Here is a 27,031-nt window from a genome sequence, read left to right on the forward strand (position 1 = left end):
AAATTAATGTGACAACGCTTCTTTTCTGCGTGTTTGTGCAGGTCGCAGGCAGGTTGCACATTGAGCTAATGCGAATCAGTGGTGCTGTACCAGAGCGCCTGTCTGGGGGAGATGACTCATCCGAAAATTCCAGTGAGAGTAGCTGCTACGAGGTCATGGACACCAATGGGGAGATTGTACATATGTCCAAAAGGCTTACATGCAGGGTAAAGCCACTTGGCAATGGATCTTAACCAAAGCAGACATTTCCTACTGGGATTGCATCACAATTTCTTTTTTTTCTTTCAGGGGAGACATTCACTTCTAAAAGTTGCCAACCTACCAGGACGCTTTGTGACTCCTTTCTGTTTTTTGTCATGTTTGTCTTGCTGCAGGTGCGGATCAGGGAGGCTACAGGTCTGCCACTGAACTTGTCCAACTTTGTCTTCTGTCAGTACACCTTCTGGGAACATGGCGAGCCCACCGTGGCTCCTCCCATGGTCAGCCCAGACAGACCTTCTCCTCGAAGCCCAGACTCCCAGTTCACTGTCCAGTTTGATCACTGCAAGGTGAAAAAAAAAATGGCACTGATTGTTTTAGGCTGAGGTTGTCAGTGCCTTCTTGAAAAGCTCAAGACCAATTTTAAAGAGAAACTTTCATTTTGAAATGAGCTTCACCACACCGTATCTTGTCTTTTGCAGGACTATGTTGTGCATGTGACAGATGAGTTTTTAGAGTTCATATCAGATGGCGCGTTGGCCATAGAAGTTTGGGGTCATCGTTGTGCAGGGAATGGACGTTCACTCTGGGAGTTAGATGCACTAGAGGCCAAGACCCAGACTCTCCGAGACAGGTACATGTTTCAGTCGGACCTTTACACATACAGACTCAAAAAAACACTGACATTTCAAGCCTTACTAACCTTGGCTGTTGATTGTTAAGGTGGAGTGAGGTGTCCCGCAGGATCGAGTTGTGGATCGCCATCCAGGAACTGAATGAACAGGGAGAGTACTCATCTGTGGAGCTGCATTCTGGAAAAGACATCAGCACAGGAGGAGTATTTCAACTCCGACAGGTCAGAGAAAAATATGAATACATTTCCCTAATGGGTCTGACCAAACACAGATAGGATCATACTTTATTACAGAATTATGATCAGTCATGTACATGGAACAGCTTGAGAGTGCAGTGTTGGGGTCAGTAATGTGGAATTGGTTGGGGGGGTTGCCTGAACAGGGTCACTCCAGGAGGCTGCAGGTGTGTGTGAAACCAGTCCAGAACTCAGGCACTCTGCCGCTGCTGGCGGAGGCAGTTCTGTCCGTCTCCATTGGCTGTGTGTCAGCACGCTCCACAAAACTACAGAGACCCCTCGATAGCTACCAGGTCAGTAGAACAGCCATATATATTTTCATACTGTTTGTGCACATTATTTGTTCCATGGTGTTAACGGAAACATGAGGATGATTAAAGTACAGAGGTGTTTTGGGAACAGTACAGTGGTTTCATGCCAGTGATTTACATTATTATGCTGATTCTGCCAGAGTATGTTTAGTCTATCTCCGGTTTCGTGCCATGACTGGTTTATCTGGGGAGCTGGCAGTCGGTCAAAGGGAGACCAAGGAATGCACAGAACTCATTAGTGCCCTGACATCTCTGTTAAGCACCCCTGTGCCCTGACGCATAGGAGGCAACAGTTTGATAAATTTTATTCCTCCATATCACTGATTTTCTTAGACAGTATTAGTAGTGAAGGGTTTTCACTACTGTCATGAGCTGTCATGTCAGGGCCTTTTGTGGTTCTCCCTATTTGACTTGAGTATGTTCTTTCCTGTCAGAGAGAGGCGGAAGAGGATATGGATAGTTATCAGGTAACATCTCAGTCCTCTCCTGCTGCTGCTCCCCCTGTAGTTCACACTGCATAATGAAGGAATCCAATTGACTGTGTGTTTGCACCTAGGCCTATCGCTGAGGGCATGTTTGAGGCAGAAGGCAGAGAGCTGTGCCTCTGCTGTTCAAAGAATGGCTTTATTAAATAGCAGCTGAACATGTGGATTGTTTCTGAGACTGTTATCAATCACACAAACCATTCCTTGGCATTTCCTTGTGCAAAATACAGTGGCACCCACGGCAGAGCTACCAGCCAGCAGTCCCTCTTCCAGGGGCCATGTCCCACTCGCTTGCCTTTCCGCTCAGGTTTCACACACTAACGCTACTGTTTCTTGTCACTACTAAAGGAATAAAAAGCCTCAATCACACAGGCATTGCATGGCTGCATGATTTACAGTACTTTGCATGGTTGAGTGTGCGTGTCAGAAGCACAATGTGATTGGCTCTGAGACGTGTTGGTTACTTTGCACAAAAGAGAGGGCAGTATAGTCCCTGTGGTGCTCCCACAGTGATCTGCCGTGTATTCAGGTAGGACTTTTGCTTTCTTTGGCTGCACACCAGACGATAAATGCATGTTTGAGTGTGTAAGTTTTAAAGGGGTTAAAGGGAGGTCTTGTGGGTGTGTTTTTAAAAGTTCATGATTGTTTCTTGAACCAAAAATCCAGGCCTGCTGGCTTTATTTTTACACTGTTGGTATGCTGAGTTTTATCAGAATAGGCATCCCTTAGCTTGTCTCATGCATCAGCTGTTGGTGGTAAGAATCAGATATAGTACCACTGCTGGCCCAGTCCACCCTTGTATTACCCCTGTAGCAGATCCTGTCATTACTAAAACAACTGACATTGATTCTGGAGCTACCTGTTTCCAGGAAGAAGACCTAAACTGTGTTAGAGAGCGCTGGTCAGAAGCCCTGATAAAACGTCGGGAGTACCTTGATGAACAAATCAAGAAAATCATCAACAAACATGGTCAGTCCTCCACTTTGTGCTGAAGATTAACCTCTTTTTAACAAATTGTTATTATAAAAAAAAAAAAAACTTCTGCTCTTTTTAAAATCAGAAAAATCAGAGGAGGACATTGAGCGTGAGGCTCGGCTGGTGGAGCAGTGGGTTGGACTGACAGAAGAGAGAAATGCAGTGCTAGTGCCAGCAGCTGGTAGTGGGATTCCTGGAGCTCCAGCAGACTGGTAAAACAAGTCAGATTCACTTAATATGCTCTTCTTTCCTTGTTTTGAAAAATAAAAATGTATTAACCTTATTTTCAACGGCTTTTAGGTGCCCACCTGCAGGAATGGAAGCTCACATTCCTGTACTCTTCCTGGATTTGAATGGTGAGGCAGACATGTACTTGACAACAGCTGATATTTGACAGATTCTCTCTCTGGCATTTTAAGCACTACCTCTCTTTCACTCCACCAGCGGATAACCTGACAGTAAATGAGCAGCTGACTGGCCCACACGCTGCAGGTGTTAACTCTATCCTGCCTAAGGAGCATGGGAGCCAATTCTTCTATCTGCCCATCATCAGGCACAGTGATGAGGAGGTGAGCAGAACAGTGCAGCTTTTCTGCCCTCCTGTGGCTGAAAAAGGAACTTGGCAAATCACACATCAGAAAAATGTTTCATGTGTCTGTTTCTTTAAACTTAGCAGAAAAAAAATCTAAGGAAGGGCCACGGGTTCTGTGTGAAGCTGCTTAAAGTGGGCCACTGAGGCCTTTGTAGTTGTAGTTTCAGAGATATTGCAGTTTATTTCATGACCACGTCCTCTGCAGGGCTCCATTTAAACTTAACGTATTTTATAGCTTTCCAAACAAAATTCATGTTTTGTTGTCAGCAATTTAACAAAGGCCATCTGATGAATTATGTTTATTTTACAGCTTCGATTGCTGCTAATCATTTCTCCACAGTAAATTAGATGGGAAGGGAGGCCTTTAGGGAAACTTTTTTCCCTATAATTATGTGCATAATTAAACAATTACATACTTTGTAATTACATGGCATCATGCATAGAAGTAGACATTGTTTTTATACCCCTTGGCTGACTACATTGAATTTGCTTTTGGCTTTCTGGAAAATAGACATTTTTTTAATTTGCAAAAGTAATTATGTTTGTTTTGTCTTTTAATGTCTTTTAAATTTTTTATTTTTCAACAGAGCATGTGTAAAAGACTTAACTAATAATGATAATAATAAAAGTTATCATTTGATTTTAAAACTTACTAGCATCACTTTCTTAGTTCAATTTTGATGCTTAGAGGTATCTTGAACCTTCTCTCAAGATGAAGCAAGCTTTTACAAATTAAAATAATCTTTATGTCTATTGCTTTGATGCTGATCGGATCGTATAGTAATCATCACCGCTTAAACTGTGTTTTGGTGTCATGCCTGCTGTAAAACAAACCTACAGCCAACTCACCTGACTGGGATCCAGGTGTTTGTCAGGCTGTGTGCAGTTACAACATGATGGCACAGATTCTCTACACCAATGAAACACACCTTCTCTAATTCACCAGGTGTCTGCTGTGTGCTCTTGGGACTCATCCATCCATGACTCTGTACATTTGAACAGGGTCACGTCCCCTAACGAACGCATCTACCTGATCATCAAAGCCACGGTACAGCTCAGCCACCCTGCCTCCATGGAGCTGGTGCTCCGTAAAAGGATTGCTGTCAACATCTACAACAAACAGGTGAATGGAGAATAGACTGAGATTAACCCAGGAGGGAAGATTAGGCATTTCACTGGATCTTGTCAAAATGTTTAATGCTCAAAACTTGTTTTATTTCTTTTGCTTTCAATTAAGAGTTTCACACAGAGTCTCAAGAGAAGAATGTCTCTAAAGAACACACTTTACTCCTGTGGTTTGACTTATGAGATTGTGTCCAACATACCAAAGGTACAATTCTCTGCAGAAAAGTGTTATTGTACCACTCTATCGAAAACTGCTTTTTATATGAGTTGTTCATAACCAGTTTGGATTTATCTTCTTCAGCGCTTTCTAAGTTCTGTTTCCTTTCCAGGCCTCAGAGGAGCCAGAGGAGAGGGAAACCTTGGCCCTCATGGCCGCTCGTGGTGACAGCGAGGAGACTCAGGATGGGGAAACCTACATAGAGAAATACACACGGGGAGTCCTGGAAGTGGAGAACATCTTAAGTCTAGAGAGACTGCGTCAGGTATCTGTACTATGATGTATCATTTAGTCCAACTAGTGCAAAAAAAAAATAATCCATATGGTCATTTAGGACTGGGTGATAAATTGATTTAAGTGGTTAAATCAAATTTGTAGTTTACGACAGGTTGTTTTGAATAAAAATCTGTTTTCTCTTTAATTCCTGCTGCCAATGCTCCCCTTGTGGTCCCAATGTGGGCTGAGCTTGTCTATATCCAATGTGATTCGTGCAAGTGTAGAGACAAAGAACTCTACAGTGATGCACGGTCGTAAATTGAAATCATAAATTGAGTTTGGTGTGAACAAATCTGAGATTTCATTTTCAAGCCATATTGCCCAGCCCTTTGGTGATGTAAAAAGATGCAACTGTTTTTTTTTTTTCCTGCAGGCAGTTACAGTGAAAGAAGCACTTGCTGTGAAGGGGAGACACCTGAGGAGGAGTATCAGCACACCAAATGTACAGCATGTAATGCACACATCACTAACTACACCCATGGAAACAAAAGTTTAAAAATATGACCAGACTGACAAAATTTTTTCTTTCTCCTCAGTCATTGTGTAGTAAAATAGACCTGACTGGTTGTGAAGATGAAGACTGTAAGGTAAATCGAAACAGACGCTGGTTTATAAAAAATTCTTTCTGGCACCAATGATCATATAAAAAGAATCTATAAGTTGCAACTTTACTTTCTATTGATGTATTGAAGTTGCAAGTATGCAAATAAGAGTTCTATGTTACTGTGTAGGACCACTGTGATCAAGATGACAGCTCTAACTGCAATCCCCAGGAGGGCTCCCTTTCCAGCACACCCATGAAAAGCAAGGAGAACCAAGGTAAAGTACATAAAAGTCAAATATGCAGCAGCCGTGTAGTGTCCTTACATCCTCTCTTTAAGAAACATTGTTTGTGTTGTAAATTACAGTTGGATTATACCAGCATGTTCCTACACAGGTTTGGTTCCAGACAGCCCCACATTTTTCAACTCCAGTCCTTTTAAAGTCCTCTCCCCTCAGCCGCCAAAGTTTCTCAAATCACTGTTGCCAGTGAAAGAAGAGAACAAGGTGAAGAAAGCCCTGGAGGCCCGGCCCCTGCTGGGACAAGAGGTAAAGAGGAATGAATTAGATCAACTCTCCCTCGAGCGGTATTCATTTCTTAATTTTGCCTTGTTGTTTTCTTTCAATTTGAACTTTGCCTCAATCAAACTTCCTTGTTTTGCTAGTGCTTCATCAACAAACATTTTACACTTATACAGCACTATTCATTGTCAAATACTGCCTTGTGATTTTTCTGAACATGCTATTTTGTTGTTGACTGGATGAAAGACATCATAGGATCATAACTTCAACTGGAGTTTGCCAGAACTTGACCAGACAAGACTTATAAAGTCTATCTGATTCTTTTTGGAGCTAAATGGATTTTTCAGATAGTTTGTGCCTGCCCCAACAATTTAAAGTAATCTTGTATAATTTGTTTTCATTTGTGCTTTAAGTGGGGTAAAGCAGTTTCTTCCACTTTGCCAATATAGTTGCTATTCTTCACCTGGGAAGCAAAGATCTGTTGTTCACAACAGAATTGTTCAGTAAGCAGCAGGATTCAAACCAAGAGAGAGAGAAAAAAAATATGTCCAGTAGAAGATAAATAGCAATAACAATCAACGTTATGCTTTGGTTTTATATGGTATTTAAAAATGGCGTTCAGATAGTTGCTACAGTATTTAATGTTGTCTTAATTTGAGAAAACAACAATCAAGAAACATAAAAACATATGGACCCACTGATCAAAAGATGTTGCAGTGCAGTAAAAAGTACTGCTTCACATACTAAGGACACTTCAAGCATGTTTTTTTAAACATTAAACTGCATGCCACTAACTGCACAACTGGCCTGCCCAGCTCCATATGCATGCTGTTTGTGTGTGTGAAGTGTGTGCTGTTATTCTGACCCATCTGCAGAGCATGCGCTCATGTGTGGACAGCTCTGCACTGCTCCCCCCTCCCTGCCCCTGGCACCAACCCAGGGCAGGCAGCGAGGGCCACTGCAAGCCTTCCACCTCCACATCCACCTCCACCCCCACCTCCATTCCCATCTGCAGACAGCTCAGCCACACACTGCCACACACTGCTGTAAGTGCTACACACACCACCTTGGGGGTCATTGTAGGGTTTCACACAAACACAGACACCAAACACTGTTAGACTGCAAGTGATGCACTCAAATTAGGCATTATTCTACCACCAGTGCCAGTGAGTCTTTCAATGAGCTAGCAGTATTTCCACTTGAGGTGCACAATTTAAAATTAATCAGAATCTCAGTTGTGGCAAATAAACTGCAAGACCAAATTATTTGACAAATTTGTCCTTATATTGCTTTGCATTGTTGGCAGTGGATGTGCTGCTACAGAGACACCCCAGATGTGAGGAACAAGTTAGTTCTTTGTTGCATGTTATTTTTTATTACAATTGAGATTGCATATCACAATCACAGTAGCAGCCAAAATACACATAATATCTTGCTTTCATGCATCTCTAATTTTCACACACCTCTACAGACAAACACAACATAGATCACAACATACATCATTAAATAGCGTGTAAGCAAAAGACCAAATGTATTGATTTGGAGTGTGTATGTTCCTGAAATGTTTTTATTATGAATTGCTCAAAGAAATATAAATTAGTGCAGTTTCCCTAAAAGCAATATGGCAAGCACTGCCTGAAATGTGCTGCCATATAATACAATAGTTTTTTCCGCACGGTGCAAACTCTTAATTTGATTGTGTATGCATGGAGCTACAGTGGAACAAGCACTCTGAGGCCAAATTGGCAAAACAGAAACACATTTTACATTTGCACATCATTTTCATTTTCCATGATCACATCTTATGCCACTTTTTCATTGCCTTCATTTAATTTTCAAGAGGTGCTCTAAGCAGATACTGGCTGACGTTATGTCTGGTGGGACATGTTCTTTGTCCTGCTGCTCTTGTTCTGATCAGCAGGACTCTGAGGATGAGGAGACGGATCTGGACATAACTCTGATTCTTGATCGGGGCCCTCAGGACCACAGTAATTTCCAGCCTTATATCCCAGAGGACTTTGCAAACTTTGAGATCTACAACGCCACTTTGGAGAGCCAGGACGGGTTTCTGTCCTCCCGTTCTGACTGGAAGGGAAGCCGTTGTGGAGGCGGGAGCAGAGAAAGAGAGGTTTCCCAAAGCCCCACTGCCAGCAGCTGCACTAGTGGCTACTTTTCACATAGTGCCTCCGACGCCACTCTGTCTGACATGCCGTTCAGTGCTAGTGAGAGCTCTGATCACCTTAGCTGCACCTCTAAAGAACCTCAGGACCCCTTTGGCTGTCCTGCTGGACGAGTCTGCACACCAACCAAAAGTGTTTCTGTAGGAAGTGACATCCAGCATCCTTCTCTCTCAGCAGGTGGGGCCAAGCATCCGCCTATTCACCCTCAGGGTTCCTTGCCAGTCATTATTCCTAATTGCACAGGCAAGCAACAAACATTTCCTCTGCCTCGCAACTGTGCTCTCAGCACCAGCCAGGAGTTCACTGACTTTAAAGGTGCTGATGACAGTATTGGAGAGAGTGATTTAGCACACTTTACAGAGGGATGGGAGCAGAAGAACCCAGATAACGTAGAAACATGTGGCACTGTCAATCAAGACTGCTCTGTTATTGCTGATATAATCAACACATCTAAACCTGACAATTCAGTATGCAAAGATCCTAATGATGGAGACTCTGTTAGTGTGCCTGTGTCCTGTCCTAGCACAACTTTAGTTTGCACCTCAGTCAGAGCTCCACCATGTGCCCTTGACAAAGTCCCACCTCCAGCATCACCATCTCAAGTCAACCCTCCGCCTACAGCACCATCCTCTGGGCCAGCCCCTCGAGCAGGAGGAGAGCCTCCAATCCAAGAGCCAACACAGGGAGATCTGCCCCACGGGAGTCCTTGCCCCAGTCCTAACCCCAGCAGTGCTGAGCCCTCAGGGGACTCCAGCGGAGATGAGAGCACCCCTGTGGTCCAGCTTCCTGACTGGATGGCTCCTGGGGAGCAGGTGTGGGTGGGAAAGAGGAGAGGAACAGTCCATTATGTCGGAGGAGTAGAGTTTGCTAAGGGCATCTGGATTGGTGTGAAGCTGGACATGGCAGTGGGTGAGTCTCTCTAAAGATTTCACTCCATAAAATAACTATTTTTTTAACCTAACATACATTTAGAAATCATGTTGTTTTCACATAGTTGGTTCATTTACAAGTTCAGTTATTCTCTGTTAAATGCTCCTCTCACTTATTTTGGCTTTAAGGGTTCTTATCATTCCACTAGAAACATTTCACATCTCAAGACATGAGTTACAGAAGGAGCCTTAAAAAAAAGTCTCTAAATCAGCTATGTTTGATGCGTCTTCAGGTAAGCACAATGGGACAGTCCAGGGCCGAGTGTACTTCCGCTGTCCCCCAGGCCATGGCGTGTTCGTCAAGCCATCTCGTCTCACCAGAGGGCCACCGTCCATGGACACAGAACCGCAGACTCTAATCAGATAGGACCCGAAGAAGGAGCAGTTTCCTGAGGGAAAGCTGAGATCTGAGGGGGGCCCTCAGATCCATGGGTTCCTGTAGGTGAACTGTGGTTTGACTTCAGTCTTTGAGCTGATGTCTTCTTTAGACGTGTCTACTTTCCTGACGCATATCTGTGCATTTAATGAAGGTATACCCTACTTACTGTTCACTGAAACTTCTCTATGCACATATCCGACTTTTCTATATGTTGATATTTTTGACAAAGAACTTAACTTTTACCTGGGAGTCCATATGGAAATGATACCCACATACCTTTTTTTTTAATTGGTTTCTGAACACTATATGATATTTTTTATAAGACAATGCATCCACCCCTGAGGCTCATAGTGGAGTAATCTGGGATAGGAAGATTAAGAATGTACTACTGTTATTAAACATTGATATTTACATCAATACGATATGTCAGGGGTAACCAAAGAACTATGGTTCCATATCTGCTGTTATGAGTGATATGTTATTTTTCTAACGTACACGTGGAGCTGTTCACTAGCTGTATCTGTTTGTCCAAGTAAAGCTTAGTGCCATATGTCTTGGCGTAATGCCGCGTACCCTGAGCAGAGGACAAGTCTGCAAAACCTGAGTTGCTTTCAGAGTTTGACTGCAGTTACCACTCTAAATTATCCTGTTGAAGTACTGTAACACTGTGGAGGAAATAATCCCCATCCAGCATGAGACTGTTTATGTTTGAATGCTTGCACTGGAAAGGATTCTTGGGAGAGTTTATCGACCGACTGATGAAACATTTTCTTACTGAAGTGACTGAAGAAACGTGTCATCACGTAAATCCACCGAACGGAGCAGCCAGGCTTCAGCCAAGCCTGGATATGCTGATGCCTTATTGCCCTGTTCCCACAAAGAAAGGCACATAAACACCACACTATCGATGAACACCAGGACAAGTTCATTGAGCTACAAACCATAACAAACTGTACAGACCTGAAACCTGTGTATGTACGTCATGGTGCCCAGTGGCATTCAAAATGCCATCCAGCCTTGTTGACTGATTGATTGAATACCTTTTCAACTGATTGTTCATGCATTTGATATGTTAATTGACTGAAGTGCAACAAGGTACTCATTGGCCCATTTTTTTCACATGGGAGTTTGGATGAAAGGGTGCTGGAGAGTATCAGGTGAGGGAGAACAGTGCAAAAGTAGTTTAGCTATGGAGCAAAGTGTGATGAACTTATATTTTTATGGAAGTGGTGGACTGTGGACTGACAAGAAATACTTAAATATTCTGGCTGTTATTTCAAGAAAATGAAAGAAACCCAAGACCTTACTTCAAAGAAGAGAACAAAGCTGCTCTCCCTGAGAAGGAGTTGTAAATAGAAATGTATTTGAAAATAGTATTTACACTATTATAATGTACAGAATTGTATTTATAATGTATCTCAAGCTGTTTTAATTGGTACAAAATGTTCTGAATAGAACATTCACAATCAGTTCAGTGTTTCGACTCTTCATTCATTCATTGTGGTTGTGAATCATGTACATTTTATCATAGCAAACACTTGGTATCTACATTTTTCACCAATTGCATAGCCTTGAGACATTAAAGTTTTCTTAAACATCCCCCTTTAGTAAATACTACTGCTACCTTGAAGTGAATTTCAAATCTAACATGTATTGTTTATGAAAGGTAGCCCAAATTGTCTGAGGAAAGCAAAACTGTTCATCTGAGAAATGGCCTCAGGTCAAACATCAACCAATCCTTCATATCGATAAGACTGAGCAGGAATCTACTGTCATACATCAATCTGCTTTATGCTCCAGTTTCCTAAAACAAAAAATACCATTTTTTCCAATGTGATCCTCATAATAACACCATGTCCAAAGCGTAGACAGAAGCAGATCTGCAGAGGCAGCTGCTCTGTATATGAATTCAAAAGTATCCTACTTAAATCATACTTATCATTATATCCATTCTAAAAAGGAAATGTATGACTTTATCCATCAGTCACAGCAGAGGGCTTCCTGGATTTCACTGAGCTTTGCTACAGCTCAGCTTCATAATGTGTGGCAACAATATCAGATGTCGCTGGGGCGTTCACGGTCCCCTGGAGCCTTCTGCTGTTTGTGACTGATGTAAACAACAAAAAAACATGTAAACATGTTGTCGTCACCCACAAATGATGCAAGCATGACAGACAGCCCCATGCATGAGGTGTGCCACTGAGGGCCTCTTCAGTTGTTGTGCGAATTAGTGTACTTTTACAAACACTATTAAATCCTTGCGCGTTTTCTCAGAGTTACATATACATGAACACATATATTTAGAGCATTTTTCATCTATTGAAGAAAATGTGAAAAATGCAGTGACTTGGAAAAGGGATTTTGCAACCTTTTGTTGATGACACTTTCCTCTGGTTGCCCCCTCTCTGTGTCTGCTGCAGTAGTGTGTGTCCTTGGTGTTTTAGCAGCTGAGAAACGGTAGGTATCCTGAACACAGTGTGGTGGTCTGGATCTGGATCTGGATCTGGGTGGAGTTTAAGTTTGTGTGTCACACTGACAACTGGGAAACCTCCGACAAACCAACAGGTGTCCTCCAGATCCGGACTGCCGGGGAGCCGCTCACTCTGCCAGCACATCTGAGCTGCTTTTCTTTATCTGACCTTAAAGCTTCCAGCAAGCCACTCATACACACACACACACACTCACACTCACATACACACAAATGATGCACTCCGCTCAGAAAGACACCACCTACACTAAGATCTTCGTGGGGGGGCTCCCTTATCACACCACGGACTCCAGTCTCAGGAAATACTTCGAGGTGTTTGGAGACATCGAGGAGGCTGTGGTCATCACCGACCGGCAGACCGGCAAATCCAGAGGTTATGGATTCGTAAGTAACGACAACCTGCTGGAAACAAAATGCCGAGTTTCATATTGCTTTCCCACGTGCACAGAAAGGCGATCAGGTCGATTGATCGATTAACTAGGCCGAGAGAGTCGATTGTCCTGTTAGGAAATGAACCCTTTAAAGGCAGGCCGGGATGAGAGAAGTGAAATGAAAGTAGTTTTTAAAGGGGATATTATTATTATTATTATTATTGTTATTATTAGAAGAAGAGACGTATCCATCATTTCTGATGGCTTGCTGATTACTGATATCTGATATTAATGGACACTGTGTTGTTTCTGGTAGGTGACCATGGCTGACCGGGCCTCTGCTGACCGGGCCTGCAAAGACCCCAACCCCATTATAGATGGAAGGAAAGCTAACGTGAACCTGGCCTACCTGGGGGCCAAGCCTAGGGTCATACAACCAGGTGAGGGGCATTTCATACGTGTACATATGGTGCTGCTTACAAAGATGGCACAGACACATGCTGGCCTTGCCAAGGAATCCTGCCAGAGGTGGATGAAAACATGAAGCCCAACTCATTTTCTTGCTATTTGGAGAATGAAATGTACTGTGAGGTGTATTCTGTCTTGGAAAGGACAAAGAAGAAGTTATTTTGTTTTTACGATTATCTGTTTTCATTTCAGGATTTGCGTTTGGAGTGCCTCAGATCCATCCAGCGTTCATCCAAAGACCTTATGGGTATGTTAAGCTTTAGAATTTATCTCTCAAAAAATCCTTAGTATGAAATGTAGAGAAAAGCAATGTGCAGTTGTCTATTTATGATCTTTTATACTCAGTTTTTATTGTTGTAAACATAATTTCTTTTAATCACTGCCTCCACCCATTTAATCGTGAATGAGGACATGTGAGTGTTGATGTGTGCTCCTCTGCTTGGCGTTGACTGTGAAGGAAGTGAACGTTTGTCCCCAGCCACTCCAGGACTTGATTTCATGATGTCTGTCTCTCTCTAATCTGACAGGGTCGGTAACGGTTAAAATAGCTGGTGAAGGGACATGATGATTTGAGGAATAGCTGAGTCTGCATTGGGCAGAGCACTAAAGTGTTACCTCTATACTCTGACATACACAAACGAACTGAAATGGTGACTAGATGCATGGAAGTTTGTTGGAAGATGTTTTTTTGTTGTTGTTGTTTTCCAGTTTTCCATAGTACATAGATTGGTGTGTGCCTTGTTTTCAGTATGATGTGGTGTTCAGCTTAACTGTGTGCTTATTTCTACTTGCAGTGGGGGAGGTGGGTGGGGGGTGCAGGAGGTTTTGAGCAGACTCTCTGAGTTTTGATAGGGAGTTGTAACATTGCAGTGGGGTGTTGATTCTTTTCCCTTTTTAATGATTGATTTGTGCTTTAGCCTGCGTTTTCTCCATTCTCCCCAGTTTTTTTGAGTTAACATTAAGTTGATGGTGTTTTGTTGTCAAAAGGGGGCTGATCACTGTGTGCTCATTGTAAATTTGATCCCCTGCAACAAAACAAACACTGGCTTGCATGTGGGAGTTCTTTTCTTGTATCCTTACCCATTATGTTATGTTTTCTTTTTTTATTTATTCATATTAACCCATTGCTTTCACTTATAGCTTATATTGACTGGTACATGATGATTTTTTTTTCTACATATATATATATATATATATATATATATATATATATATATATATATATAAACCCCAGGAAAGAAAACGTATCTATAATGGTAAAATGTCAAGGCTCCTAAATCAAGCTGGGTTGTACTCTGTATAAAGATCTTTAAATTTGCTAACCAACTGTTATAATATGTGATTATGGATTCATCATTCAGCTAAATAAAATAATTTTAATTTGTGGACAACCTTTTAGTGCTGTAGGTTGGACACAAAGATCTTATTCGGTAGCTTAGACAGCAGCTGTTGGCTACAGTGATCTCCACGGCCTCTCAAATTCAGATGGAAAATAGGAGTCACTCAGCGTCGCTGTTAATAATGTATGGCACAGACAGGGCCACTCGGCTGTGGACAACAGGTGGGCTGAGCCATGTGCCCACGAAGCCTTTTGATTATGAGCTGGGGATTACCCATGTGTCCTGCTGATTTACAAAGCACCTTTATTTAGCTCCTGATGGTCAGGACCGCAAAATGTTCACCCCATTGCTTGGAGTAGACATGGCTTAAACCAAGGCTGGCTCCTTTCAGATCGCAACAGATAATAAAACCGTGTCAAATTGCAAAGCAAGGGAAACATGTTGAGTTCCATTTTGTCAAACTTCAAATACATGTGATTTGGATTTGCATTAGATTTGATTTAGAAAAAACAGGGTTTCTTTGTCATCATTGTGCAGCAGCAGTACAAAGCTGCTGGCTCCTATTTACAGCGGTGGATTGCACACGTCTTGATCAGCCTAAATTCCTCCAGTCTGATAAATAAGTAACTTCAGAGGAGTCAGTGAGACCGAAGAGTGGAGTAGAGCAGCCATTACAGTTGATGACTTCCCTGCCATGTGTTACCGAAGAAGAAGATCAGCCTGTCCTTTGGAGATGACAAGGGGAGCAAAAATAGCCCGCTTCCAGCCTCCCCTGTCAGTCATGTTGGTGTGTGTATGTTTGTGTGGGGGTGTATGTCTGTAAGGGGGCCGATATAACAGCCTCACACCTGCTCCTCAATATATTTACTGAGGGTGAATTTAACACAAAGTGGGACCAAATTTAACCAGAGACCCGAGCTTGCGTTTATTTCTTTTTACCATGGTCGACATACAGAATATTGCTCTTTCAATCAAAATCTCCTGCTTTTACTACACTTTTTTTTTTTTTTTAAACAGACACAACAAGGCCTCTGCAGAAGCTAAAATAACCAAACACCCATTTGTTGAGATATGGTTAACTCAGCCGCTACACTGACTGCATTGCAATTTATTGCATTCATTTGCTTTAAAAACATAAATTCTATATATTTTTTTACATGTTTGTTTGTGTTTAAGAATCTATTAACATGTGTGAGCATGCCTGTATGTGTGGTGTTGTTGTGGCAGCGCGTGGACAGAATAATGTCCACTTATCTTGATATGTTGTGGTGTTGTGCGATAAACTGGCATTTTGTCAAATCCCATTTTCAGTGAAACACTGGGTGCAGACCTGGGCTGAATCTTCTTTTGATGCCTTACTGTGTTTCAGATTCAGGCGCTTTTTGAAATGTAAAAGCTGCGCTTGTGTTCATTTGTGGTTTTTGCTGCTTCCTTAACTTTTCATTTCTAGGTAGGTTTTTTTTTTTTTTTCTTTTTTTTTCCAGTTGTTAATGAATGGATTTGCTGTGTTCTGAGAACTGGATTGACGTATTTGTGGCGCCTGCTTTTCAGTTTTCCAGAATTTAGTTTCAGCGTTGACTGCGATGACTGACAATGGCTCTGCTTGACCCTGCGTGTCTTTGTGTCCTACAGGATCCCCGCTCACTACGTCTACCCACAGGCCTTTGTCCAACCCAGTGTGGTGATCCCTCATGTACAACCTTCTGCTGCTACAGCAACAGCTGCTGCTGCCACTTCCCCGTACCTTGACTATACTGGAGCAACGTACGCTCAGTACTCTGCGGCTGCTGCCACTGCTGCCGCTGCTGCAGCTGCCTATGAGCAGTATCCATATGCGGCCTCACCAGCACCGACAAGCTACATGACCACAGCAGGGTACGGATACACTGTCCAGCAGCCGCTCGCCACTGCTGCCACCCCAGGAGCTGCTGCTGCAGCTGCAGCCTTCAGCCAGTACCAACCTCAGCAGCTCCAGACAGATCGTATGCAGTAAAACCATGAAAACTCTGTTAAACAGAGGAAAGCAAGGAGAGGAGGTCTCCTGCTCCCAAGAAAGTGGAAAAGTGAGGAGGGGCAAACAGAAGAAGCAGAATTATGCTTGCCACTACCCGGTTTTATCTTAGCAGTCCATCAACCAAAGAGCCTAAGGAAGATCACCAAAAATATGCAGTCACTATATTTTAGTCAAGCAAGATCAATATTTTGTAATTATTTAATATATATATATATATATATATATATATATATGAATATTTGATATTTAATATTTATTCAGTAGTAATTTAAATTTAACGCTAATTGAAGTAGACTCACTGGACCTCCCATCAAGCATCGGTGAAATCTGTTTCTATACATTTCTGTGGAATTTTACATTTACATTTATGTCTTATAATCAGGTTTTCCCCCCATTTCTTTGAAAACAAACCAAAACGCATACAGATATGGGAAATGCATGTTACACCATCATGCAGTCCTCAGTATTTTCTAGTTTTGGACCAGTATTCTGTTTGATAAAGCTATGCAGATATTGACAGAAAGGTTTTGGTGGCTCAGTGTTTTTTTTTTTTGTTTTTTTTTTTTAAATAACAGTTTGGAGTGAGATAGATTAGACATCCTCAACTAGTTAATTTTAAACCGTATTTTCTTTGTAGTATATAAGACAGGAAGCTGGCAGAAGCACTCACTTTCCTTTTCTTTAAATTGCACCTAAAATAAACTCAGCAAAAGGGAAGAAACAAATCAATGTGAATCTCACATTTTGAACAAATGTTTCATAATGTGCCTTTTAAATTATGCTATTTATGTATTTATTATGGAGCCTTACAGTTAAAAAAAAAAAGTGTTCTTGTATTATTAGCATGAAGCCTACTATGGGCCATGTCCACATGTGCTGCTGCATTTCTCAAGAGCACACGTTCTTTAAGAATGTTTAAACTTGGCTAATCAATGTGCAGAACTGTGTATAAAGAACAATATATGTGTGAACATTAAGCTATAACCCTTTTTTCTGTAGAATTAATGTTGTCTAAAAGATATCCTTAAGTCTTTATCACTTTTTATACTTGACCAGTTTGGTAAAGGACAGTATGACAGCTGGTACTTTTCAATATTTTACATTTGATGCCTTTTGACATTAAATGTTTTGAAATGCAAGGTCATCGCTACTTTTACCTTGCATTTTTGTAATGCATGACTGAAAATAATGTAAACATTTAATTTGTGAAATAAAAGGAAATTTACCTTCAAGTTTTTTTGTTCTTGTGTTCTCTGCAGTGCTTGGCTTGCTCACAGCCTTTTATTTGATGAAATCATGCCACCTGGTCTCACAAAATGGTCTCACTGAGTTGTTATGAGCTGTTTTTGGGTCAGGGTTAGTTATCAGTTCCATTACAATGTGAAACAAAGCTTACCACTTCTACATTCTGATGACTGTGGGCAGGAGTATCATGATGCATCTGTCCTGCATCTCAGGAGGCCTAAGTGACTAATAATGAAAAAACTCAGAATGAATTTTATATTTTTGAAAATTGATCTGAATTTCAATTTGTGGTTTGGAGGTATGGTCTAGTCTCTGGAAAGGTCTGGTCTGTGGGGGGGTCTTGTCCGGTCTAATCTCTGGGGGGGTACGGTCTAGTCTCTGGTCTAATCTGGTGCTGTCTAGGACCTGGTGAGGTCTGATTTTCTCTGCTGTAGCCCAGTCACCAATTAGCCTATACATTAACCCACTTTCGGCAGCCCACGCTGGGAATTGAACCCACGACCTTCTTATCATATTGCGCCCACTATGTTACCGTGCTGCTCGTGACTGATTCCCTCACCACTCATAACTACGGGTCTTCAGATCTTTTGTCATTATCCACGTGTTTACAGCAGTAACATGACCAATGCTGTTACTACTGCTGAGGAGAGCTATCTGACGTTAGCATTAGCTACGTAGCTATGGGGTGGATGTTTAATTTGCCTTTCTGTTTCTGTCATACACTCCATGGTTTCAGTGACGGCCATCATAAAATGAGAATTGTTTAATGATAGGCGGAGTAATCAGTAACTCAACTTCAGTAGGATTTGGTTCCAAAGAAGAAAATTGAACGAATGACATGAAAAAATATTCGTTCATTTTACTGAACGAGATTCAAAGACCTGAGTCAGTAAAAAGATCCGAATCACTACTGGCGACCTGTCCAGGGTGTGCCCCGCCCTCCGCCAATGTGAGCTGGGATTGGCTCCAGCTGCCAGACCCTACCCGACCTCCGTGACCCGGGAACGGATAAGCAGTTGAAGATGAACATCTTGGCTAAAGCTGAGTGTCATGAATGAAACGTGGACTCTGTCATTCATTCCCTGTTTCCAGTCTCCGCCACATGTGTCCCTGTCCAGCTGGGATGTGAGCTGGGGCCAGTGCTCTTTGGTCCAACTACAGCACCGCTGTCCTTCGACGTCCTCTAAACAAAGCAGTGACCTGCTGACACCTGCTGGTCCAAGAGGGTCGCCGTTTTGTTGCTAGATAATGTATAAACTCATTGGTTCCTCTGTGTAAGAGGATGTGACTTTTTCACGACCACTTTTGGTAACTTTCGATTTTAGCTGCGCAGAGGACCGGCGTGCTGCGTTCAACTAATCTCAGTATTATAGTAATTTCCATTTTCCAACCAAAAATATCCTCACATCTACAGCCAAGTAACGGGAACCAACCATTTTGAATCAGAAGCGCCTCGTTTGATTAGGTTACATCAAAACTTTAAGGACACGACTGTTTAAATATATATATTATCTCATACGATACAATCTGGCGTCACTCCAACGTATTTGTCAGATGAAGTGAACCCTGACCCCCAACCGTCCCGTCCGTGGGCCGTGAATGCAGCATCACATTCCGCTGCAGCCCGGGCCGGGGGGACGGGGACTTCCTGGCAGCTTTCACTCAGGGACAAAAAAAAAAATAAAAAAAAAACATCCAAGTAACAGAGAAACTGCCGAAAACCGCACAGATCATTGTAGAGGAAGTCAGCTGGTGCCGAAACATTGGTCGTCACGAAGGTGAGTAGTTGTTAAAGATGTATATATACGTTTGTATTTTTTCCAAGTCGTTGTTTATCTTTTGTCGCCTTTTCGTTGGCCAACGTTTTTGTTTGGCCAACCAGCTCTGGGGGAGACCCGTTTTTCAAAAAAACGATCGTAACTTCACAAACTCCTCTTTATCTGTGCTTTGATTAGCACATATATCCAGTTGGATATAGATGATGTGAATATAGGAGACCGTTTGGCGACTGAAAGTGGCGTTTGTGGCCTAAATCTTGCAGCTGCTCGTCGTGAGTTTCGGAGATCGCCATCGGTTCCGTTTGTCAGGAGAGCCGACAGATATCTGATCCGGACTAAGATGGCTAAGGGTTATGTTAGACATGTTAGGCATCCTGAAACACGAGAACTTTGTGTTGGTAATGAATCTTAGACTCAGGCTAAGACAAAGGGAAACACGTCGACGACGAACAGATTTAATTTCCTCAAATGGACTTCGGAGCGTCTGAATCTAATGCTGACAAATATTCAAACGGTGTTTATTGATATCAAAATGATCAATTTTAGGGTTCATCTTGAGTGCGTCTTTGTCCGTTTCACTTGTTGTACACACTGAATAATAATGCTGATAAAATGTGATTTCCCGGAAGGCAGTGTTGTCACGTGACCACATTGACGTCGACGCGTATCTCATTAGTGGCAGCGCTACTCCTTCTTCACCTGTTCTGGATGTTTTAACTTTCAACAACTTTCTTTTGTATTTTGTGTTTTGCAGAGCTGTCCAAACAATCCAGTGCTTCGGTCTGCCTCTGACTGCAGAGAGAGATGAACACCGAAAAGACTGAATACGCTCCTGTGTTTGGAGGACCCCTTCCACTGTTTCCTCAGGGCCAGCCAGAACTGCCTCCTGCATATGACATGACGGGCCCAAACATGTTTGGAGGACCTGTTCCTGGTGGCTTCCCTTACCCTCCACCAACTGCTTTTGGGGCTGCCTTTCCTCGAGCTTTTGGACCTGGGGGCCCTGGAGCTTTTGGATCCGGTGCTCCTGAAGCTTTTGGACCTGGGGGCCCTGGAGCTTTTGGATCCGGTGCTCCTGAAGCTTTTGGGCCTGGGGGCCCTGGAGCTTTTGGATCCGGTGCTCCTGGAGCTTTTGGACCTGGGGGCCCTGGAGCTTTTGGATCTGGTGCTCCTGAAGCTTTTGGACCTGGGGGCCCTGGAGCTTTTGGATCTGGTGCTCCTGAAGCTTTTGGACCTGGGGGCCCTGGAGCTTTTGGATCCGGTGCTCCTGGAGTTTTTGGACCTGGGGGCCCTGGAGCTTTTGGATCCGGTGCTCCTGAAGCTTTTGGACCTGGGGGCCCTGGAGCTTTTGGATCCGGTGCTAATCCATCTGCACCCTATTCTCCACCTGTCCAGGGCCACAATTCCAACTTCAATGGTTAGTTTGGAAAAAAATTGGCATTTGTGTTTAAGTGAAATTAGACTCAAAGCATTATTGATTTAGTTTATGTTGCTGGTTGTTGCCATTTCAGATGATATCTACCCTAACAATGAGGATCCACCAGCCTTTCACGACAATCAAGACTTTGATTTTGGATTAGATAACAAGACCATAAGAACAGCCTTCATTCGCAAGGTAATGGTTGAAGAAAAGGGAAAATGAAATGCACGGTGGCAGGATTTTATATTTGCTGTTTTTATGCTAAGGCTGCAGAATACTATGAATTCTTTATTTTAACAATGTTTTATTATTTCATATGCATGTAGATATAGATTCATCCATCCAAAATAAATCACCACCATTTTTTTACTATACCTACAAGTTAATCAAAGTCATGGCAAAATATTGGTCATACTTAAGACAGCCTGCTGACAACAAGCAATATACAAAAAGAAAAAAGAAAGGAAAGAACTTTGGCCTTCTTAGTGGTGTTAATCATAATAAGATATGTCAAAGAAAAATGCTTTATGGGTCAAAAATATCAACTGTGTCTGCTTCCTAACGCTTCACTCTTCATTCCAGGTATTCCTGGTGTTAACTGCTCAACTGATGGTGACATTTGCCTTTGTGGCAGTTTTCACCTTTGTTACTGAGGTCAAGACTTTTGTCATGGTGAACACTTGGACATACTTTGTCTCCTATGGTGTGTTCCTTGTGTCAGTGTGTGTGATCAGCTGCTGTGGAAATGTGCGCCGACGACATCCTTGGAACCTGGTTGCATTGGTAAGCCTGTTCAACAGATTTTTTTCCCCCCTATTTATTAATTTTTAAAATGTATTATAATAATTTATTTCAAAATGGCAAAGTGACGGCAGGAGTTAAAGCTAGAGCAGAACCATCATATCTGATTTGGACTTGTTGTTTTGAAGGAAATGTATGTTTTAGTTTTCTTGTCCTTTGAATTGTTTCGGCAACTATTCCTTCATATGTGGTAAAGTGAGAGATTATACAATCTTCATGTTACGAGAAGGAGTTTCATAAGTCACCACTGTAACTAGAAAAGGAATATCCTTTTCTTAATCATGCCTTCTAAACTGCATTCACTTAAATATGTGCCATAGTGCTCGCCAATTTAACATGTCTTGTTTTCAGTCCATCTTGACTCTCAGCATGTCCTACATGGTGGGAATGATTGCCAGCTTCCATGAGACTGAATCTGTGATCATGGCAGTGGGTATCACAGCGGTCGTGTGCTTCACAGTGGTCCTCTTCTCTCTGCAGGTCTGTATCTGTATGTGTGTATGTCACACTCTGGATGTGGGTATGGATGTAACTCAAATTTCGCTACTGACTTCTTCCCACAGACCAAATACGACTTCACTTCCTGCCATGGCGTGCTTTTCGTCTGTTTAATTGTCCTGATCTTCTTCGGCATTCTCTGCATCGCCATTCGTAACAGGATTCTACAAATTGTGTACGCTGGATTGGGAGCATTGCTTTTCACCTGTGTAAGTACCCTGTGACAAGCTACTTTCTCCCTTGTTTAATGTATTTGATGGTTATTATAGCAGTGAGTATAACACCTGAAAGGTAAATCTGACACCCCTACATTGAAACAAGTGGTGAGTTCGATGGCAGTTGAGGTTTCAAATCAGAACGATCACTTCTGGTGTGATTTGATAGAAGTTGAAGGAATTATTGTGTTGAAATTGTCATAACGTCTGCATTAGTCTTTGAAATTTTCACAGAAATGTTGTGTGATACACGGCACTTTTTTCTCATATTTGCTAACCAAATGTAAAATACGATCAAAGTGTCAAACTTACATTCTCAAAAAAATCTGAACATTAATAACCCCAGGTAGAAATGCACAGGCTGCTCTTCTACATAGATGTGCACTTTGAAAGGCAGAGCTATTTGCACCATTGCTTACACACACATTTCACAAATATACTCATTGCATATTGCTTTATAAAAAATAAGGAGGCACCGATACATCATGTGGTTGTGGGATGTTCCCCTTCCTGGCTGGCATCAGCCTGTAGGTGGATGGGATGGAATTCACTGGTGTCAGTGGCCGACTGACATTGGTGGCTTGTTTCTTGCTTACCTGTGAGCTGATGTTGGTCAGTAACGATGTTTATCAGATGTATCTGTGCATTCCGTATAAAAACCTTAAAATATTCACAAACACACATAAAATCATTCGATACAATATTTGTAGTTTTTGCCGTCTGACCGCAGCAAAGCTCCACAGAACTGAAAAAGAGCACTTTTCGTCCCAATTCAGAGGACACCTCCAACAGGAGATGCATCTACAAAGGTGTAGCCCCTGTAGACCATGAAGGCAGAACCAAAATGAGGCTGTCTGGTCTACTGAGGAGTCTTGCTTTCTTGGACTAGGTTGGGCGATGAAGACTTCACGTGGGAAATGTGCATTCTATGTCTGCGTTGCATTTGAAATAGGACAGTCTAGTCGCACTCCTGTGAGCCAATAGGTCTTCAAACACAGCCTGTGAAGGATGTGGCTTCTGAACTGGAATGGAAACATTGGGGAAAATTGAAACCACACCACTTACCTTTTTTTCATCAACTTGGGAAAGTCACATGTGTGATTAAAAATCAGACACTGACTAGTAAATTGACCCACTGTGAATTTCCTCTGTTGTAGTTCTTGGCAGTCGACACACAGCTGCTGCTGGGCAACAAGGAACTGGCCCTGAGCCCAGAAGAATATGTCTTTGCTGCTCTTACCCTCTACACGGACATCATCAATATCTTTCTCTACATTCTTGCTATCATTGGAAGGGCAAGAGGGGGCTGAGCCAGAGGAACAGTTTTCAGTTCTTGTAAAAAAGTGAATTCCCATCAACATTTTTTTTCTTGTGGGTGTGTATTGTGTCACATTTTAATGTTTCTTTGCTTCACGTTGTGCAAATACTTTATGGTAATATACACTGTACTTGTTACAGTTTGGGTTTGTTCAGTCTATGAAGTGTGTTTCTCTCGTACATGCTATGCTACGTAAATTGCCAAAACTCAACTCAAAGTCCACTCACATGTTCTTTCATTCAGGCCTTTAATTGTTTTTGTGCAGCATCAGAAGAGGCTGTTGGTTAAGGTGTTATGTGGTAGTTGAGTTCATCTATTGCGCCTTTAGGGATTTTAACCAGGCTGGCTGCTTCTGTGAATGAAGACAGGATAAAACGGGAAAAGCTTGTAAGTCAACTCTGAGTCAGGACTGTTTCGCCAAACCGCAATTTCCTGGGTCAAACAAGACATTAATGCTTAACCTAAAAGCAATAGTGTATAAGCCTGACTTAAAAAGTGCAGTGAAGGAAATGACAACAACTGGCAAACTTAAACATCAACAGAATTGTCTCTATGACAACCAAAAAAAGATGGCTGAAAAGCAAAGTGCACTTTGAGTTGAGATTAAGACTTTTGTTAAAACTATTTCTAAATCTAAGAAAAACTTTTGCTTGTTAAATATACAGGTTCTTTTCAAAGTCTGATCTGTCTTTTTTTTATGTAGTGAAAGAATCTTAAGTGACATAACAGCAGAGAATGTGCTTTTGTTGTGATTCGATCTGATTTGGTTCTGTTAGTATCAGGGTGCCTGAGGCTCAGCCGTGAAACCAGGTGCCCCAGAATGGACCTGGAGAAAACCTTTGATGCCTTGCTGTCAACAAATGAAGAACTTAGAGAGGAAAATGGTCATTTGAGGTCTTTGCTAAGTTTATTCAAGGAACACATAGACCTGACAGCCAGGATGCAGAGTGTCAGGAATAATGCTCATGAGGAGTTCACAGGTATTGTAAGGGTTTTTCTGTGCCCCTATATGGCAGAGAGTCCAGTTACTGCAGCGACAAAGAGGAGCAGTTTAGAATAAACTTAAAAATTGGAGCTAGAATAAGACGTAAAAGGTAACTGGGTTTAATGTACTGAGATTGTTGTTCATCCTGAAGTCTTTGTGTTTTAGCCGAATTTTGGGGGTTCCATTTAAACCATTATACATCAATATTAAGAGTATTAAGTACATAAGTACATGCCATTTCACCCATTATGAAGGAGCCCAGCTTTATATATAATTAGCGTGTGTCATAACAGTCTACTATTGGATTATGAACCAAAAAAATTTCCTGACAAAAAAAGACACCCCCTTTGGCTGTAACTTCATTCTTGTATTTATTTATTTATTTTTTAACACTCAACTTGATGTGTAAGTGTACACATCAGTAATAAATAATAACCACATTTCAAACACAACATGCAAAGCACTTAAGAAGAAGCAAATTCTCACTAGCAAACTATAAAAATCAGCATTAGCTAGATCTGATATTAAAATATGTTAATCACAGTAAGATAAGCTACTATAAAAGACAAGCAACTTGCAATGTCATTAAAAGATCAGAAATAAAGATGCACAGATATCAAAACTGATTTCTCACACATAAAGGTATCCATTGTCCCTCCCATAAGAGATACAGAGCATGTATGAAAAGACTTAAATTGGGCTCTTGTTATTAGTTTTCTCACCGTTGGGGCAAAAACCATCCAGTCTGTGGCAAAGCACTACTGATGAAGGAAAGTTTAGGAAAGACCTGGAACAAATCAAGCATGAACACCGAACCTCATCACCTGTCGATTTCAAGTCTCTCATACAAAGCTCAATGCATGCAGAGAGAAGTGAGAAAGAAGAGCCTCAAAACTGCAAACCTGATGTTCCACTTGAGGTCAGACGTAAGTGGTGACCTGCGTATAAGCTACTTTCTTTTAAAGAAGCAAAGGTGCTGCCAAAAGGAAACATTCGATTAATTTCAGCTATTTCATGCCACTTCCAGACAGGCTTTTGGGAGAGATTGCCTATCAACTAGATGGGAGGATTCTGTCTCATGTCTTCCAGGGTCATAAAAGGTTCTATGGTTTCACAGTGCTCAACATACCAGACAAGATCATAGAGGTAAGAAATGTCTCATTGATATTTGAGGCATTCCAAAGAAGGCTTTGGCTTTTTGCCAAGATATATATATATATATATATATATATATATATATATCTTTTTTTTTTCTTTTTTTTTTTTTTTTTAGAAAATAAATAAATGCATAACATTTAAGGGGCCAAATCTGATGCCAGATTCATTCAACTATGAACTGTCAGCATCAGTGCATTTAGAAAAACAATTCTGACCAGGATATTCCAACTGTTCTCAACCCTGTGTTCATCTTCTACAGGTGAGCACACATCCGCTGTCAGGGCAGGTGGATGAGGGCTATCGGCTTCATCTCACTCAGAGGTATGCCCACATCATGGAGCAGTTGAAGCGACTCGGCTATAAAACAACACTTCACCCGCCTTTCACTGAATTTATTGTCAACACTTACGGGATCCTGAAGGAGAGACCTACTGACAACAGTCCTCAGGCAATAGACTACAATAATCCAGACTTTCTTAGGAACACAATTGTGAAAACTGCACCTGGAAAACTTCAGAAGGACCTGCTGCTCGTGCTCACCTGCCTCTGCAGCATGGCTGAGAAGGATGGAAAGCCCCTTGTAATCTGGAAATGACCTCATTCAGTGACATACCATTCACACCGTCCACAGTTTGGAAATAAACAATTGTAAGTGAAATTTTTTGTGTTTTGACAGACTCAGAAACACCTGACATTCTACAGATGGTGAAATCTGAACTATGAACTTTGAACTCTCTTCATCCCAACCAATCCATATCACTGTTTCATTGTTTAGGCGTGAAATTGGTGTTAACAGCAATAAATGTGTTCAACTTCCTCATACCAAGAAACACACGGAAATTCACCTGTAAAAAGCTGTTCTTTGTTCTAGTGAATATAAATGTGTGATACTTCGTGTTTCAACCGCTGTGGCTTTGTGAGATGAAGAAAAGGGGAAGATGGCAACAAGTGTGGTTCCCACCGTTGAGCAAGAGGACGGGAGTGCAATGGTGCTAAGTGTGCTTTACTGGTGACACTCTTGGTGATTGTTCAGAGAAAGAGACACTATTGTGTTTTTCTGCACTCATTTGCTATATACGTATATGTGATTGGACTGCTGGTGATTGAGGTGCAGTATTTTGTTGTCGCCACAGTGCGGCGTAAGTGTCCAGTCACGCATCACATTCAGTCAGGAGAAATCTGTGAAAGGAAACGTGTCTTCGTTTCCAATGAATCTGCCACGAGAGCTAAATATTATTATTGCGTCCGCCACATTATTCCGCTGAGTTCAGCGCTGGTAAGGCTGCAAAGCTCAACAGTGCTTTTTTAAAATGAACGCCACTTCATCATGAG

The 27,031-nt window shown here is 41.9% G+C and overlaps 4 protein-coding genes across 6 annotated transcripts in view; all 4 read left to right on the top strand.

Annotated features, from left to right (window-relative positions):
* The window catches only part of kif13a (kinesin family member 13A), a 33,853-nt gene extending 22,790 nt beyond the window's left edge, over positions 1 to 11,063 (top strand). For 2 of the 3 annotated variants that reach the window (XM_029503503.1, XM_029503501.1), the window contains 20 exons: positions 42 to 206; positions 375 to 548; positions 681 to 832; positions 922 to 1,054; positions 1,216 to 1,362; positions 1,815 to 1,847; positions 2,735 to 2,834; positions 2,926 to 3,052; positions 3,141 to 3,196; positions 3,285 to 3,409; positions 4,379 to 4,555; positions 4,670 to 4,762; positions 4,887 to 5,039; positions 5,424 to 5,501; positions 5,587 to 5,637; positions 5,782 to 5,869; positions 5,988 to 6,139; positions 6,988 to 7,158; positions 8,031 to 9,201; positions 9,455 to 11,063. In XM_029503503.1, the coding sequence (XP_029359363.1) occupies positions 42 to 206; positions 375 to 548; positions 681 to 832; positions 922 to 1,054; positions 1,216 to 1,362; positions 1,815 to 1,847; positions 2,735 to 2,834; positions 2,926 to 3,052; positions 3,141 to 3,196; positions 3,285 to 3,409; positions 4,379 to 4,555; positions 4,670 to 4,762; positions 4,887 to 5,039; positions 5,424 to 5,501; positions 5,587 to 5,637; positions 5,782 to 5,869; positions 5,988 to 6,139; positions 6,988 to 7,158; positions 8,031 to 9,201; positions 9,455 to 9,588 (3,480 nt within the window). In that variant the 3' untranslated portion in view covers positions 9,589 to 11,063. The remainder of the gene's footprint in view (positions 1 to 41; positions 207 to 374; positions 549 to 680; positions 833 to 921; positions 1,055 to 1,215; positions 1,363 to 1,814; positions 1,848 to 2,734; positions 2,835 to 2,925; positions 3,053 to 3,140; positions 3,197 to 3,284; positions 3,410 to 4,378; positions 4,556 to 4,669; positions 4,763 to 4,886; positions 5,040 to 5,423; positions 5,502 to 5,586; positions 5,638 to 5,781; positions 5,870 to 5,987; positions 6,140 to 6,987; positions 7,159 to 8,030; positions 9,202 to 9,454) is intronic. The other variant, XM_029503504.1, reaches the window with a different exon arrangement.
* A 1,201-nt stretch (positions 11,064 to 12,264) lies between these two features.
* Positions 12,265 to 17,502, top strand: rbm24b (RNA binding motif protein 24b). The gene is made up of 4 exons (XM_029503505.1): positions 12,265 to 12,472; positions 12,776 to 12,899; positions 13,120 to 13,174; positions 15,900 to 17,502. Exons 1-4 carry the CDS (start codon positions 12,302 to 12,304, stop codon positions 16,258 to 16,260), a joined length of 711 nt encoding a protein of 236 aa, XP_029359365.1. The 5' UTR covers positions 12,265 to 12,301; the 3' UTR covers positions 16,261 to 17,502.
* A 1,622-nt stretch (positions 17,503 to 19,124) lies between these two features.
* On the top strand, positions 19,125 to 24,444 carry grinab (glutamate receptor, ionotropic, N-methyl D-aspartate-associated protein 1b (glutamate binding)). Its single transcript, XM_029505347.1, has 7 exons — positions 19,125 to 19,304; positions 20,059 to 20,721; positions 20,816 to 20,919; positions 21,307 to 21,507; positions 21,877 to 22,005; positions 22,089 to 22,232; positions 23,396 to 24,444. The coding sequence occupies exons 2-7, from the start codon at positions 20,109 to 20,111 to the stop codon at positions 23,546 to 23,548; spliced, it is 1,344 nt and encodes a 447-aa protein (XP_029361207.1). The 5' UTR covers positions 19,125 to 19,304; positions 20,059 to 20,108; the 3' UTR covers positions 23,549 to 24,444.
* LOC115044634 (speriolin-like protein) lies at positions 24,377 to 26,376 on the top strand. Its single transcript, XM_029503765.1, has 3 exons — positions 24,377 to 24,536; positions 25,569 to 25,687; positions 25,959 to 26,376. Exons 1-3 carry the CDS (start codon positions 24,377 to 24,379, stop codon positions 26,292 to 26,294), a joined length of 615 nt encoding a protein of 204 aa, XP_029359625.1. The 3' UTR covers positions 26,295 to 26,376.
* Positions 26,377 to 27,031: the final 655 nt, after the last annotated feature.

This window comes from Echeneis naucrates, chromosome 6, assembly GCF_900963305.1.
Source record: "Echeneis naucrates chromosome 6, fEcheNa1.1, whole genome shotgun sequence".
Classification (NCBI taxonomy): domain Eukaryota; kingdom Metazoa; phylum Chordata; class Actinopteri; order Carangiformes; family Echeneidae; genus Echeneis; species Echeneis naucrates.